At 38.4% G+C, this 16,122-nt stretch overlaps 1 protein-coding gene across 1 annotated transcript; it reads right to left on the bottom strand.

The window, feature by feature from the left end:
- Positions 1-506: 506 nt before the first annotated feature.
- C1H5orf47 (chromosome 1 C5orf47 homolog) lies at positions 507-14,668 on the bottom strand. The gene is made up of 5 exons (XM_044240914.1): positions 14,392-14,668; positions 6,367-6,452; positions 4,899-4,998; positions 3,430-3,463; positions 507-552 (listed from the first exon to the last, which is right to left on the bottom strand). The coding sequence occupies exons 1-4, from the start codon at positions 14,666-14,668 to the stop codon at positions 3,444-3,446; spliced, it is 483 nt and encodes a 160-aa protein (XP_044096849.1). The 3' UTR covers positions 507-552; positions 3,430-3,443.
- Between the last annotated feature and the right edge of the window lie 1,454 nt (positions 14,669-16,122).

Below are 16,122 nucleotides of genomic sequence, written 5' to 3' on the forward strand. Positions count from 1 at the left end.
TCATCACTATGTAAATTGTAGATTTTTATGATAAAACTGAGAAATTTAGAAAAAGGAAGCCAAAAACAATTTAAATGGAATCCAAGTTTAATCTAAATCATTTACATCTAAATGAAGAATGAATAAAGTGGTGGTTGCAGACACATTAATAAAAGGGAAAAGTTGGCAACTGTAAATGCCTGCAATTATACTACTATTTAAATTTAAATTTATAGTAAAATTTAAATTTAATGTATAAAATTAATTTTAAAAGATATGGAATAAGTATTAATTCACACTTGAATAAGATCTGCATAACACTTGTGTGCATATGATAATATTTAACAAAAATTTGTATTAACTTGCAAGGAAATACATAATTTACTTATAATGAAGGTAATTTTCCTATTCAATTATGAATTTATAATGAAGGTAGTTTTGCTATTCAACTATGAAAGTCCCAATTCCAACAAAATATGCCAAAATTAACATATAATTATGATTCAATTTAAAGTTCCATCTTTAAACTCTTCACAGTCTTCTTAGGTAAACAGATCCAAAGATAGGTTAATCCTAAATAAAAGATGACAAAATTGAATCTCGTTAAGATAAAATGTCATGGTCAATAGTCACTGAAATATTTTAACATCTCTAAGACTACTAAGCAACAATTAGTCACTTCTGTATTTACTGTTTTGATAAATTTTACTTTCTCTAGTTGACCATAAAAAGATTCTAATGCACTCAGTGTATAACTCATAATTTTCTTCTCCATTCCAGCTCCTGCCAAAAACCTTGATGACTTCAACAGCTCCATTTACAGAAACTGTCACAAAAACACTGTATCATAGTCCTCTATCTCCAAGTCACTTCAAGCCACTCACAAGTGGGTTATTGTTTTGGACAATGTCATCCGTTGGCACTTTTGCTTAACTTCTAGGTGTAGACTCTTAAATTGTTCCTAGCTGAAGTATTTCTATACTCCCACTTTTTGTATCCCTACACTGTCACTGAACAAGGACTTTGCAACCCTTTGAACAGCCAAGCCCCTTCTTCTGTAAGCTTTGTTTATATCCCTATCATGACTTCTGATTAAGCTCCTACAATCACTCTTTGAAACTAAGAATTCCTTTTTATTTTAGACATCACCAACATTGCGTTCTCAATCCTCTCTTCCCGCAGCATTCTCACATTGAGGTTTCCATGCACATCTATTGCCACAACTACCTATGACCTTCACGCAGCATAGATTGTACAGTAGCTCCAAAAGGGCACTTCCAGCGGCGCACCTGGAATTTTCACCTGAATATATCACTACAGCTAAAATTCAACACACCAAAATAAAATTCAGTAGCTTCACAAAACCTGTTCTCCTGACTTCCTTCTTTCTTATCTACTCATTTGCAGAACTTGGGATCCTCTCTCTTATCCCCCACAGCAAATCCTTTGTCTCCTCTCCACCCATTCTGCTACTCCCATTTAAGTGCATTTCACTTTCACTTGGACCTTATCAGAATTCCCAGGTTTTCACTTCCTGTCTTGCCTCCATTCCAAACCTTTCTACAAAATAACATCAGATTCTTTCTAAAATGCAGATATAATCAATCCACTGCTTTAAAATGTTCTATACTGATGATGTACAAGGTATTTGCATAATCTTTTATTATGTTTCTATAAAATACTTATTAATTACAAAGGAAAAATAAATTTTCTGAATTTGATTGTTGTGTGGTTATATAAAAGTTACCTTTGTCCTTAGGCTATAGACACTAAAGTATTAAGAGATACTTTATATATATATACATATATATATATATATATATATATATTTTTTTTTTTTTTAAGAGAAAGAACTTGCAGGGAGGGGCAAAGGGAGAGGGAGGGAGGGAGGAAATTTCAAGCAGACTCCATGCTCAGCATGAGTACAGACACGGGGCTTGATCTCACCACCCTGAGACCATGACCTAAGCCAAAATTAAACCTCAGATGCCTTACTAAGCTGCCTAGGCACCCCTTAAGGAGTAATATTTTACACACACACATATATATACACAGAGAAAGAGAGTGTATTTTTTCTTAGAAAGTGTCTAAGAATGAAAAAGCAAATGTGACAAGATGTTAAAAATCAGTGAAACTAGGTAAAGGGTGTGCTGGAGTTCTTTGTATTATTCTTGCAACTTTTCTGTTCATTTGTAATCATTTAGAATAAAGGGTTAAGAAGATGTTTCATTTTTTTTATTGCCTATTTAATGGAATACAAATATTACTCACATGAGGCCCTCTGAAATACAGTCTCAGTATACCTTTATACCTTTCTTCACAATGAATACCATAAACAAGTCTTGATCAAACTACATTCCTGAACATTTTCTTAGACTCCATGAACTTGCTCATGGCCATATCTAAAATATACACCCCCTCCCCCACATTCCCATGTAGAAAATTCTGATTTCTCTTTCTCAACACCCAGCTTATTTTTCTAGTATTCCCCAAACCCCACCAAACTGGATATAATCTCTCCCTAGAAATTCAATGAATCCAGGAAATTAGCAAACCAAGGCACAATTGAAATGAAAGGAGGAGAGATGATTCACTGATTCAAAACATGATATTTTTTAAAAATAACTGTAGAATCGCCTAAAGACATTCAGAGATCAAAGGTAGAAGGAAGATTTAAGGGTCATACACACAGAGTAACTGAAGCTATAAAAATGGTATATTGGGGCACCTGAGTGGCTCAGTTGGTTAAGCCTCTGCCTTTGGCTTAGGTCAGGATCCCAGGATCCTGGGCTAGAGCCCCAGGTCTGGCTCCCTGCTCTGTGGGGAGCCTGCTTTCTCTCTGCCTCTGCCTGCCACTCCCCCTGCCTGTGCTTTCTCTCTTTCTGCCAAATAAGTAAGTAAGTAAATAAATAAATAAATAAATGTGGGGTTTTTTTTAGATGTGTATGTTAACTCAGAATAAATATGTAAAGAGAGAGCAGAACCAAAAATTACTCTCAGGGCAGCATTTGTTATTCAGTGGTAGCAAAAGGGACGATTAAAAAAGACACGAAAAATATGGTCAGAAAAGCAGAAAGAAAACCATGTCATATCCTTCAGGACACTAAGAAAGAAGAAAAATTGAAAGTACTAGTAAGATAATATTAAATGTGACAAGTTCAGAAAGAAAAGCGAACCAGGAAATATAAACAAACAAACAAACCCACAAAAACAAAAACCATGGATCATGGAAAGAGTAGTTTCAATAGCACTATGAATATAGGGCTCAAATGAAGTTTACCAAGTTTCAACAAATATTTAATGAGTGTTTACTATGTGCCAAACACTGGGTTAAAGGAAGAAAACAGGCTGGAATCAGCAATGGCATACACTAAAGTTTGCAAAAGGTAAGTGTAAAGGGGAAGGAAATAAAACCTATATTTTATAACTGTTATATAAATGGATTCTTACCAGAAGATAAGATTTCATCTTGTGTAATTTGAGTCTAGGAACAACATAAAATATACAGAAAATTCAAGTTAGCCTCTAACACTAATATCCCCATTAATAAATACATATTAAGAAATAAGAATTATAATACATTTCTAAAACAATATTATCAGTTTTTGTAATCTGGTTGAAAATTGTAATGCAAAATAATAAATTACAAGGGTACTTGTTTATAAAAAGCTATTTCTGGAAAACATAGAATATTATTTTAATTGGCCAAATAAGCCTTATAAGATTACTTGATGGTTAGTAGTAAACGTCCCAAGAGAACTGACAAGTTCGAGGTATGGCCAGAGCAGAATTAGATGTAATCTGTCTATTAAAGTAACTGGGTCTGGATTAACACTTAGAACAATGTCCAGGGTTTGTGTGCATTGCTCTATCTATTCAAACATCCTTTTCACCTAAAAAACCACAGACTATTGTTTTCTTCCTAATCCTGCCTCATTCTCCTTCTTAACTGAATAAATAGAGTATCACTAATCTGAACATTGGTTTATATGTCATCATTGCAAACAATTTATGCCATTATTAATGCAATGTTACACAAACAGTAATGATTTTCCAGTGTAACACTGTGTACAAAATGGCATTCTATTCTAATTACCATCTTATGAAAATGATCTTCACAAAACTCAATTCTGCAGATTTACTGTCAAAATAGTAGCTGTCATTGAGTGCCAGTACTAAAAACCTATAAAAGTGTTCAGCATGGTGACATGAATATTAGAACAAGTATGTGAAGGAAAGGAAGTTAACTATTATGATCTATCAATTCATGTGGCATTATTAGTTACATAAATTTAATCCAAGTTGAGAATCCAGAACTTCCTATTACTTCAGTAAGTATACAAGATTACATCTAATTTTGCTCTGCCCACAATATCAATTCAATACTGATGCAGCTTTAGAACCTGGTTTAATTTATGAGTTGTTTTCCAGGAATGAATTAATGACATCAAGGCCATAATTCAAGGGCAGTTTTGTCAAATGCATTAGACTGCAGCATCCATGGAAGGAAGTAACAAAGTGACACAGAATATATCATTTTATATTGCAGTTAAAATATTTTTCTTCATCAGTATGGATGAGTTTTGTAATCGTATTAAAAAGCTGACATTAAAATACAGATTTAACAGATAAGTGTGTTCCTTTTGCTCAGTATATTTAGTCAACATTTACCTTCTATGCCCCTCCACACACACCTATGCCTGTGGTCTAGTCTATAGCTCAGCTTAAAACGTTTTGTACTTTTAATTATGATGAACAGTGATAATATGGTAGCCACATTTCTGTAGTCCTGTACACTGAATGTGTACAGGACTGTGTCCCACAGACAGCAGAACTACTAGACTAATGTGACCCAAGGGTGACTAAATGGTTAGGGAAGCCAGTCTTCTTTAATACAATCAAAAACTGTGTTAACTTACTTTCACAGGATAGTTGTTGGTATTTCAGCCTGAGTCTATATTTTTCATTTTCTTCAAGCATTCTAGAAATGACTTTGTACACTCTATTCCATACTGAAACCTTTAAAAAGTAAGCAGAATTAAGGAACACTTAGCAGAAAAGCAGGAATACATTTTGACAGAGGCAACTGGCAGTGACTCAACCGTGTTGCCTTGTCAACGGGTATCACTAAAAAACAATAACAGCACTTAGAGACCTAAAACTTAAATGTAATTGTTTTCCTACAATCAGTCATCTCTTCTGCTAACTTCCTAGCATTTCCTCTCTGTAGTATTTACATTAACTCTCCTGGATGAAGGCAAGATCTATAAAGTCCTACCTAAGTTGTTCCAACACATCCAATTTTGTTTTTAATGGTATTTTTTTATTTTCTTGCAGTTTTTAATGTATTTTATTTTAGTTAAGAATTAAACATTTCTCCTAGGATACACCAAAGCAAAAATACCAGATAGTTCTCCAATAAGAACTATGGAAGCAAACAAATCTAGGCTCAGATTCTGGCTTTGCCACTTAACAGTTGCTTGATGTTGGGAAGTATTTTACATCTCATCTAATAATAACTTCATATATTGAATTATTAGAATTAATGAAAAACATTTATAAATATATGAAATATATATAAAGCACATACCCCAGTGTGTAACATATAGTAGTTATGAGTAAACATTGGCTACCGCTCTGTTCTCCTCACCCAAGGGGAATTGGTTCTTGGAAGAAATAGTTCTTAGTATAGTGGGAAGATGAGATGTACACTCAAAATACATTTAGGGTGAATCTCCTTGAACTTTATTTTATACAGTGCATGGGTTGTAACTCATACAGAGTCAAAGTGCAGAAATAATACGATTTTATATGTCATTATCACTAATAGTTTCTTTAAACCAAAGTGTAAAATATATGGTAGAAAACAAAGATTTGTAGAGCTAGTGATCTTGAATATGTTTAAAACACTCTAATTACCATGATATGTGGACAACTAGAGGTGAAAATGGTTCAGCAGTAAAGGATCATCACTGTTAGCTTTCCTTCTACAAACTAAATGTATATCCCTTGTCTTTAAAAGAGCAATATGACACCAATACAGATGTTATTCTTTTCTGTTAAATCCATGATTTTCTCTTTATAATATACTAACTATTGAAGTCTGCTATATTCTATGAGACATACATTTTCATGCTTTGAAAAATCTCCCATTACATTTTGATTAAAATGTGTTTATATCTCCAAACACTGGAAGGACTGTTCTCTACAGTTAATAAATATTTCTAAACCCAATTCCATTTCTGCTAAATTAATTCTATTTTCTCACTTCAGTAAATTAAACTTTCAAAAGATGGAACTATTTTTACTGTTGAGTATCTTCACACATTTGTATTTAGAAAGGCTAATCTAGAATTCAAACACTGCTCATTCTCCTTTATAATATACCTTTTTCTTTTTCTTCGCTACTTTGGAAGCTTCTTTCAAAGGGATGGGGAAATCAAACTTTTTAGCTAAATTCTTCTGGGTTAAAGCTAATTTAAAAAAGAGAAAGAGAGAGAGTGAAAAGGTAAAAGATCAAGGCTGGCACATATTTTACAGGATTCACTATCCTGATAACAGGCACAATTATAAATGTCTCTTGAGCTGTCTTTGAGGATTTTTACACTTGTTAGTATATTTCTATTCACTAGATAATACCAGGTTACAAATAAGGTAGTAATATGCTGGAGGAGAAAACCAAGAAACTACCTTGGAAATGCCTAGAAAACCTCCTTTCTTTACTGATTTGACAGATGAGTCCCAAAAGGTCAGCAACATCAAACAAATACCAGAAGCCACATCTTGACCCAGTGCATCTCTATATTCTCCTTTCTTCTCCATTAAACTCCAGACATACATTATGATTTCAACTGTCCCAAATACCTTTGGTTCCTCAAATGCCTTGTTCTTATACTTCCCAGCCTTCACACATGCTGTTCTATGTGGCTAAAACACTCTGTGTACATGCATGCGTGTACACACACACACACACACACACACACACACACACTGGCCAGGCAAATCTCTACCTGCTATTCAAGACTCAGCTCACACCATCACCTCTCTACAGTGCCTTGCACAGCACTAGCTCCAGGAACACCAAAGTCACATCACTTAGCACACTCTTATATCACATATTTATAATGTGTTTCCTCCACTAGGCTGTGACCTCCCTAAGGGCAAAGCTATGTGTATATTTGTCATTTTTCTACCTACACTACCAAACACATAGTAGGTACTAATAAAGGTTTGTCAGAGTGAGTAAGTTTCCTTCCTCTACTCACTAAACCATGCTGCCTTCCCAAATATTAACTGTTAGAATAAAACACAAGGGCTTGTGTGTCCAAAAACAAAGGCATAAAACAGTTAGCATGTGCTCCCTGAAAGCCTTTATATTTGTCTGTAATCCGCTCACCCAAACCCTTACCCACCTTATCCCTGCCCTACCACTACCACTCTATACCTGGCCTTCTTCCCCCCCCATTCAATATTTAGCTTTCCAGGAACCTTCTCTGATTTCAGAAAGCACCCTATGCTCAATTACCATGAGATTTTTCATGTTGTTAACTTGGGAAGTGTGTTTTATTCTTTATTAGAGATCCAGTATCTAATACCATTCATATTAGATAGGCAATAAGTACTACTTTTGCTAGTGAATTAGAGTATGTTCTAAAATGGCATTTCCCAATTTGTGAGAAGCGTGCCACTGATTCTGGGTGGGGCACAGACCTGGCACTAAAGATCTTAAATCATACAGTGAGAAACTCATTATCTGTCCCATTATTTTTTAATCTGATTACATCAGGGAGAAAGTCTGAGTTTGGAACTACTAGGTCATTATGACTTCTCTAAGATTTGTTTCTCTCTCTTTATGACTACAGACAACATTTGTTAGACAAGCTATTTGGCTAGAATTTAATAATATTGCTTTGTCTTTATTAGATTGCTTTTAATTAATTTCTATTTGTGGCAAGCTGTACAGGTTTGTCACTGAGATAATGATGTAAAGTGTTCTCAAAAGAAATTTAGTTGAGAGGAAAAAATGCAAATATTTAAATAAATATACTAAGTAAATGATAGTGCAGATGATATGCAGATATAGGGTAGGAAAACAACTCAAGTCTAAGAATCTCTGTTCTTTATATACCCAGATGTACCTTTTTCTCTAAATGCCAACACCTTTGGAATACTGTACTTGCATCACTGTCAAATGCTTTCCATTTGTAAGTCTTGCCTAACCTAGACATTACTCCTTAAGGTCAGGATAGGAGCCATCAAGTCTACCTGTAATTACTGGGGATCTAAAATATGTCAAGGAGTATAGAGGATGTAAGAGAGAAAAAAGACAAAATCATTTCTCCTACTTGTTTTGCAAACTTCACTAAGGGGAGCTCCAGTCTACACCAAAGACTTTGTTCCAACTTAATGTTTCCAGTCTTTCTCTAGCCTTCTTTCTACACACTCAAAATATACTCCTACTTCTTCCCTAATCACTCTCTGTTACAGATCTATACACAGGGCTATGCTCACACAATTTTTCCCACCAGTAATTCCCTCCTGGCTTAGCAACATGTGCGACTCTCAGGGAGCTTCAATCACCATAAAACCTTCCCTGATTCCCTCACCCTCAAATTATTCACCACTTCCAAAGCAATTTTTTGTACTTCCACAAGAGCACTTGTCATCCTCTATTGTATATAAATTATGAATATATCTCCCAAGTTCTGTGAGAATTGATTTATTAGTCTTGCTTGAAATGTTAGAAGAGTTTCCTGATTTTCCTGCTCCTGGATTTCTAAACTCCACTACACTTTACAAAAACAACTTCAAATATATCTTACAGAAGTGTACCTGTCTCTAATCACTTTACTCCACCATTCAAAAATCTTCAGTGACTATGAAATGACAGTCTCCAAGTCATTCTACAATCTGGTCCAAAACTTCGTTTTCATTCATTCAATATTATTCAGGCTTACTATATACTGCTGACTGGGATAATCCCCCCCTTTCCTCCAAACCATCTCTGTACATTTATTCTATATCAAACACTGTGCTGGGTAATCTGCATGCATTCTGTACTTCTCCTAGTCTTTGCAGTAACCTGTTGTGGTAAGAACTATTATTCCCATTTTACATATAAGGAAACAGAGAATCAGAATAGTTAAGTTGGCCAATATTATACTACTAGTAAATGACAGAGCCAAGATTATATCTTTCTGATTTCAAAGCCAATGCTCTTGATAATCTCAACCTTCCACTAGCAATTTCTCCATTTGTGTCCCTTTATTTCCTACCTTTATGACTTTCCTTTCCCTAAACTATTAAAGCCTTTGTAAGATTTCTCTCTTACAGCATTCCTGTCTACTAGCTTGTATTCATATTATTCATTTAGAAGTTCCCTGACAGCAGAATATTCTGATTCATCTATGTCACTAGCACCAAATCTAGTTCCCACAGTGCTGAGTGTTCAATGTTGTTGAATGGATACATAATTTACCTACTCCCCATAGAGTACCAAGCATAAATATTTAATAAACATCCCCTTAATATTAATATTAAATATACCAAAAACAGAGCAAAACTTAAGCACTTCTGGTTTGGTTTAAATATAAATCTATGACCCTATTCCTGGTCTCACAAGCACAGCAAGGGGGCTCTGAAGTTAATGGCTCCATCATCTGCCCAGCGGGCTAGTGCATAAACTTCAGAGTTGGCATCAAAACTTCCTTCTCCATATTTTAGTCAGTCATTGATCCTGTGCATTCTATATGGTCGCTGCCTTAGGTGAGACCTTTTATCTTTGCACTGGACTACTGTGACTGTCCTCTAACAGGACTCTGGCCTCCAATCTCTCCCAGCCCAACTCTGTCCTCCATGTCAGATCATGTTACCCCTACTACAAAGGAGCAGCAAAAATCCCAAAATTTCAAAACCAAAATTCAGGGCAAACTGCCTTATCGTCTTTTCCCACCCCAGCAGAGAAACCAAGTCAAAGAAAGTGATCCTAGGTCTGCACCGCATAAAGTTACAACAACACAACACTACTTTTATAATCTCAGCTACCCAGTTACTCCTAACTGGCATAGGTGGTGATCTCAAGCACGAATTCATGCACCCCTTCCATTCCACCCCTCTTTCTTCCAGAAGCTTCTTCATCCACTTTCAGTGTTCTTCACTTTTAATCTGCTATCTTGCTGATGGACTATTATTTGTCCTTTGATTTGTGGCACTAAAGCAATATAGGCTCTCAATCAAATCCACTGTATTTTTTCCTGGTTCCTTGCCTAAGCTGTAGAACTCCTCACCACCACTACCACCACCACCATCACCATATTCTCTCCTTTTCCTAGAGTAAACCTTTTATCCTGTTTCGACTATTCAAAGAAGCTGGAAACCCAGGGCTAAAGTGTCTTATACTACCCCTGGATTTTTCTGATCCCTGGCAGAGGGGTCAGAACAAAACAAAACAAAACAAAAACCTGAGGGCCTTTTAACACTAAGGCCATTAGAGGGGCTTGGGGTCCAAAATCATGGCCCTGCTTAGTATATCTGAAGGCTTCCTGCCACAGCTCATTCTCATGAGTTAATCATGTCAGACAGAGTACCATCTTATACATCTAAATTATCAAAGTGAATTTAGTCTGGAAGGCTAACAAACAAAATATTTATACATTCCTCAACTTGGGCTTCAGTCTTGCCTGCCTCCAATTCGATCTCCCTTATATAGCATGACCCCAGTAAATCTAACCCTATCACTTCTCTCTTTTTAAAATTTATTTACTTGAGAGAGAGAGAGAGATGCATGCAGATTCTGTGCAGAACACAGACCCAATGTGGGGCTCAATCTCACAACCTTGAAGTCGTGACTTGAGCTGAAACCAAGAGTCGGTCCATTAACCAACTGAGGCACCAAAGTGCCCCTTACTTCTCTTGTTCAGAAATCTTCAGTTTGGGACTTTCTGAGTCACTGAAGACCATGAGAGATGTAGAGTAACTGCATTCCCAAAATTTCACACCAAACAACTTCACATTTTGAAAATTCTACACAAAACCACACCCTCAGCTTTACTTAAGGACAGAAGACACTGAAACTGCAAAATAACATTGAAGTAAAATAAGAAAAATCATTCAATTACAGAGCTATGATCCTATATGCTCCAGCTCCACCCAAGCAGGGTTTTGTGGCCACCAGGGAAGAGAAGAGGGACACCAGAAAAAGTACCTGCAGGAGAGCTGTAGCAACCAACAGAAAGATTAAATCCACCCTAAATATGAAAATACTAAAATAACACCAGACAGATTAGAGCACAAATGACAGAGAAGGGATTTCAGTGTGCAATTTAAAAGGCCAGACATCACATAAAGTGATGCATAACGAAGCATGCCATTTAATGGAACTGACTGAGTTTAAAGGGAAAGCTGATTTAAAGGGACAGTCTTCCAATTGCATGGGTTCCAGGGGAGAAAAAGAACAAAACGGAAGAATCATAAATTAGGTCACAAAGAAAACATCAGTAGCATCCGTAAAAATGGAGACCTTACAAACACTCAGATCGAAATGCAACAAAATAGGGACAGCTGGGTGGCTCAGTAGGTTAAGTGTCTGCCTTCGGCTCAGGTCATGATCTCAGGGTCCTGGGATCGAGTGCCACATCGGGCTCCCTTGCTCAGCAGGAGCCTGCTTCTCCCTTTGTCTGCCACTTCCCCTGTTTGTGCTCTCTGACAAATAAATAAATAAAATATTTTTTAAAAAATAATGCAATACAACAGTGTACTAACAAAAACAAAACAGAAAATTCCCAGACATTTAAAAAAAAACCTTGACTCTATTAAGTAACTCTAGAATGAGAAGGGTAATACAAACTGAAATTATACTTTTAAAGAATAGTGGCAATGGAAACACCGTGTATTAGAATCTATGGGACTTAAAGTAGTAGTTAGAAGAAACTGCATCGCACTAAACACTTATCAAGAAAAAGGAAGAATAAAAAGAAATGAATGAAATGTCTTGCTGAAAAAAAAGTATAAAAAGAACAAAGTAAACCAAAAGAAAGTACATGCAAGGAGATAATAAAGTTTCATCTTTTTATTTTTTAATGAGAAAGAGACTAGAAAAACAAGATGTCTCATTAATAAATTGAAATCCTGTTTTTAAAAAATTAAAACAAAACACTAGCTAACTTGATCAAGAAAAGGGGGGAATACACATACATACAGAAAAAAAATGACAAATGGCAAATAACCATTGAAACACAACAAATTTTTTAAAATTATAAGACACTACTTCATGCACACTACTTCGCGTACTTCTACGCAAATAGATTTAGAAACACAGATGAAACAGATAATTTCCTAGGGAAATATAGATTACCAAAATTCACCCATTAGAATTAGAAAGCTTAAAAAGAGCAATTTCATAGAAGACAGAGAAAAAGTTGTTAAGGAATTATTCCACAAAAAGCACTAGACCCAGATGATTTCACAGAATTCTACGAAACCTTCAAACACCAGGTAGTTCCACTGTTCTACAAATTTTTCCAGAGCATTGAAAAAGAAGAAAAACTTTGTAATCCCTTGTATTAATATAATTTTAACACCTAAACCAGATGAGTACAAAGAAAGAAAAACTATAGATCATGATGTAAAATTCTAAACAAATTATTAGCAGAGTTCAAGCTACTTTAAGAAAATAACACATCATAACCAAGGAGGATTTATTGCAAGAATGCAAGGTTGGTTCAATATTGAAAATCCATTTATATTATATACCATACTAATAAATCTAACAGTAATATGTGTTTATCTCCATAGGTCTGAGAAAGCCTTTGACAAAATTTGATACCCATTTATGATTTGAAAAAAAAAAACTGAAGAAAATAAAAATTGAGGAATACTTTTTAAGATTTTAAATATGTATGCCTTGGTCCTAAACCAGTACCTTATTTAGTGATGAATACTAGAGGCATTTCCTCTAAGGTCAGGATGCCCACAATCTCCACTACTATTCAACACTGTACCTGAGGTAGTAGCTAATGGATGCAGTAAGACAAATCTACTTCAGGCATAGAAATGGGTAAAAAAAAAGAAATGAAATTTTCTCTATTTGCAAATAACATCATCATATACCTGGACAATCAGTATCAATGAGAAAACTTACTCTAATAATAAAAGAATGCCCTGAAGTGCTAGGATCTAAAGTTAACACACAAAAACCAATACGCTAATCCAAAGAAGATAATCAGGAAAGCTCACATATTGTATGATGCAATTTATATGCGATGTCCGAATCTATCGAGACAGAAAGTTTAGAATTTGCTTAGCAGTAGGGTTAGGGTTAGGGGTGGGCAGTGAGAGGGAATCCTGAGCGTTAATGGGTACAGGGTATGGCACAAATTACAGGTTTCTCTTTTGGGGTATTAGAAATGTTCCAAAATCAAGTATGGTGATGGTCGCACATTTCTGTGAAAAGCACAATTGGGCGCTTTTAATAGGTGAGCTGAATGAACACTTAAAAAGCACAGGTGGTGGGATAAGCTCTCAAAAAAGAGGAAGGGCTTTTCCAGGAAATAGAAATGCTCTGCATCTTCATTGTGGTGGTGTGTTACTAGAGATAAAACTTTATCGAACCCCCTCAAAATGTATATAAAACCAATCCTAAATACAGTTGAATTTTTTTTTTTTTTTTAAGAGATCAAGAAGTGGGGCGCCCGGGTGGCTCCGCTGACTGAGCTTCTCAGTCTTGATTTCAGCTCAGGTCATGATGTCGGGCTCCTGAGATCTAGCCTCACCGCAGCAGAGTCTGCTTACCCCCTCTGTCTCAAGGACCTTCCTATATACAAACAATAAACAGAGGGGATTACGGAGGAGACCCCATTTACAACAGAAAATCAAACACCTAGGAATAAATTTAACAAAGAAATACGCAAAACCTATAGGAAAATTTCAAATCTAGAACATTCCGAAAAGACACAAAAGCAGTCTGAACAAATGGAAAGTCATTCCCATTTTTAGAGAGGAAGTGCCTCAGCCTGGTAAAGACGTCAGTCCTCCTTAAGCTAATATATAAATTCAGTGGCCACTAAGAATACCAACAAGCACGCCACAGGCCCCCTCATTGTGCGGGACGCAAGTGGCTCCAACCAGTGACCCTTCCTGTCAGTCTGGCGGATCTTACGTGAGCGGCACGTGCCCTTCGGCGCCCTTTCCAGGACCCGCGTAAAGCCAGGGACAGGTGGGGGGCTCCTGTTTGGCCCCGCACCCGCCGGGCTGATGGGAAGCCGAGAATGGCCGCCCGCGGCCCCCAAGCCGCGGGTGGCGCGGGATTACCGAGGCTGGGAAGGCTGACAGAACGCTGAAGGGAGGCTGAGACGCCCACCGCTCTGAGACAGAGGCTCGCTCCCGCCCGCCCGTCCGCCGCCCACTAGGCGCCACCTGCTCGCGCTGCCGGCTGGGGACAGCTCCGCGCGCTCGACGCCGGAGGGGAAGCAGCCGGGGTCCGGGACCTAGGGCCGGGGGCCAGCTCCGCGCCGGCTGGGGCCGCCGCCCACGGCTCCTCAGGGCTGCATCCCACCCCGCGTCTGGTGCTCCCGCGGCCCTGAGCCCGGCGGCTGCCCAGCTGCAACACGCCGCCGCACCGGTAGGAGCCGAAGCGTGTCACGTAAATGAAGCGCGCCACGTCCCGCCTGGGCTCCCGGCCAGCCGCCGCCATCGCCGCCCTGATAGCGGAACCGCCGCGGAGTTTCCTCTGGACCCGCGAAGCGCACGTCCGGGACGCGGGGACGCCGGCGGACTGCCGGGACCGCCCGGCGGGGGCGGGGGCGGGGCCATGGTGCACGTGCGGAGGGGAGGGGCGCGCGCTGCCGCGGGACCGTGGGGCGGGGCTTGAGCAGTAAGTGGGCGGGGCGTGGACAAGGGGGTACGCGAGGCAGGAGGGACGCCATGTGGTCAGGGGACAGACAGCGTCTGGGGTCAACCGACAGCAGTCAACCGGGGGGCGGGAAGCGTTCGGTTGGGGCCATGGTGGACCACTCAGCTGGAAAGTGGCCGTGCGGTTTGGGAACCGGATCACTGGGGATAGAGAGCAGACTATGGGGCACAGCCCTTTGAAGAAATGAGCTGAACCAAGAAGGGGTGGGAGGAAAGGGAGCAGGCCATTGGGACACCCCTCCCCGTGGCTGGGTATGAGGAAGGTTTTAGAGTGAGCGGCTGGCCCTGGATTTGACCAACGTGGAGTGTCAGTCTATGAAGTTGGGGGCTTGGGGGAGGGGAGAGGAGACAGCACCTTTTGCTGCCAGAGCGTTCCAGGGGGACGCTGGTATATGTTGTGCTCGGCCATCGGCCTGAGGCCAGCTTCTTACTCACACCTATTTGAGGCCCATCGTGTTTCCCAGCTGGATTATTTGGGCAAGCTACTTTTCTTCTCTAAGCTTCCAGTTTCCTCAGAAGTAAATTCAGGGTAAGTGGGTTGTTAAATCAAAATAAGGCATATCGGGCATCTGGCACACAGAGAGAGTTCCCTTAAACTTAACTTTCATGTCACCTTTATTGAGTACATACCCTATGAAGTATATGTGGCACTATCTTTATATTTATACTTTACAGATGGTTTTCCCATAGACAATCCTTTTAAATCCATGCAGCATTTTATAGCAGAGGAACTGAGGCTCCAAAACAAATAACTTCCCTCAAACAGGCAGTGACAGAGACATATTTTCTTAAAATGAATCTTTTTAATTGAATTATAAATATGTGCAGGAAAGTGCACTGATCATCACTATACAGATGGATGAATTTTCACACCCTGAATATATCCATGTAAGATCCACCCAGGTGAAGAAATGGTGCACTGCGGAAGCTTCTCATGTCATCGCCCAGGTTCAATCCCTGTACTTTCTTCCAATTCAAACAGCATCAGTGAGGTTTGCCCACGGTTTGACTTCCTTCACTCAAGCTATGATTGTGAGATACAAGTTATTATATGAGTTTCTACATCATTTGATTATAATGCCATTCATTCATCTATTCCGCTGTTGGTGGACATTTGTTTGTCTCCAGTCTAAGGCCATCATGAATAGTGCTGCAAGGAACATTAATGTATATCTTTTGATGAACATTTATTAGCAGGTTTGTGCTTTATTGTGGAATTGCTTAAGGTATTCACAG

This window comes from Neovison vison, chromosome 1 (assembly GCF_020171115.1).
Source record: "Neovison vison isolate M4711 chromosome 1, ASM_NN_V1, whole genome shotgun sequence".
Lineage (NCBI taxonomy): Eukaryota > Metazoa > Chordata > Mammalia > Carnivora > Mustelidae > Neogale > Neogale vison.

What these genes read in the sequence shown, in the direction of transcription:
- C1H5orf47 (XM_044240914.1), bottom strand. Translation starts at nt 14,668, where the DNA reads ATGGCGGCGGCTGGCCGGGAGCCCAGGCGGGACGTGGCGCGCTTCATT. An exon ending in TAGCGAAGAAAAAGAAAAAG is followed by an intron (nt 4,999 to 6,366) that starts GTATATTATAAA and finishes TACTTTTTAAAG; the next exon opens with GTTTCAGTATGGAATAGAGT. An exon ending in CCAACAACTATCCTGTGAAA is followed by an intron (nt 3,464 to 4,898) that starts GTAAGTTAACAC and finishes TGTTGTTCCTAG; the next exon opens with ACTCAAATTACACAAGATGA.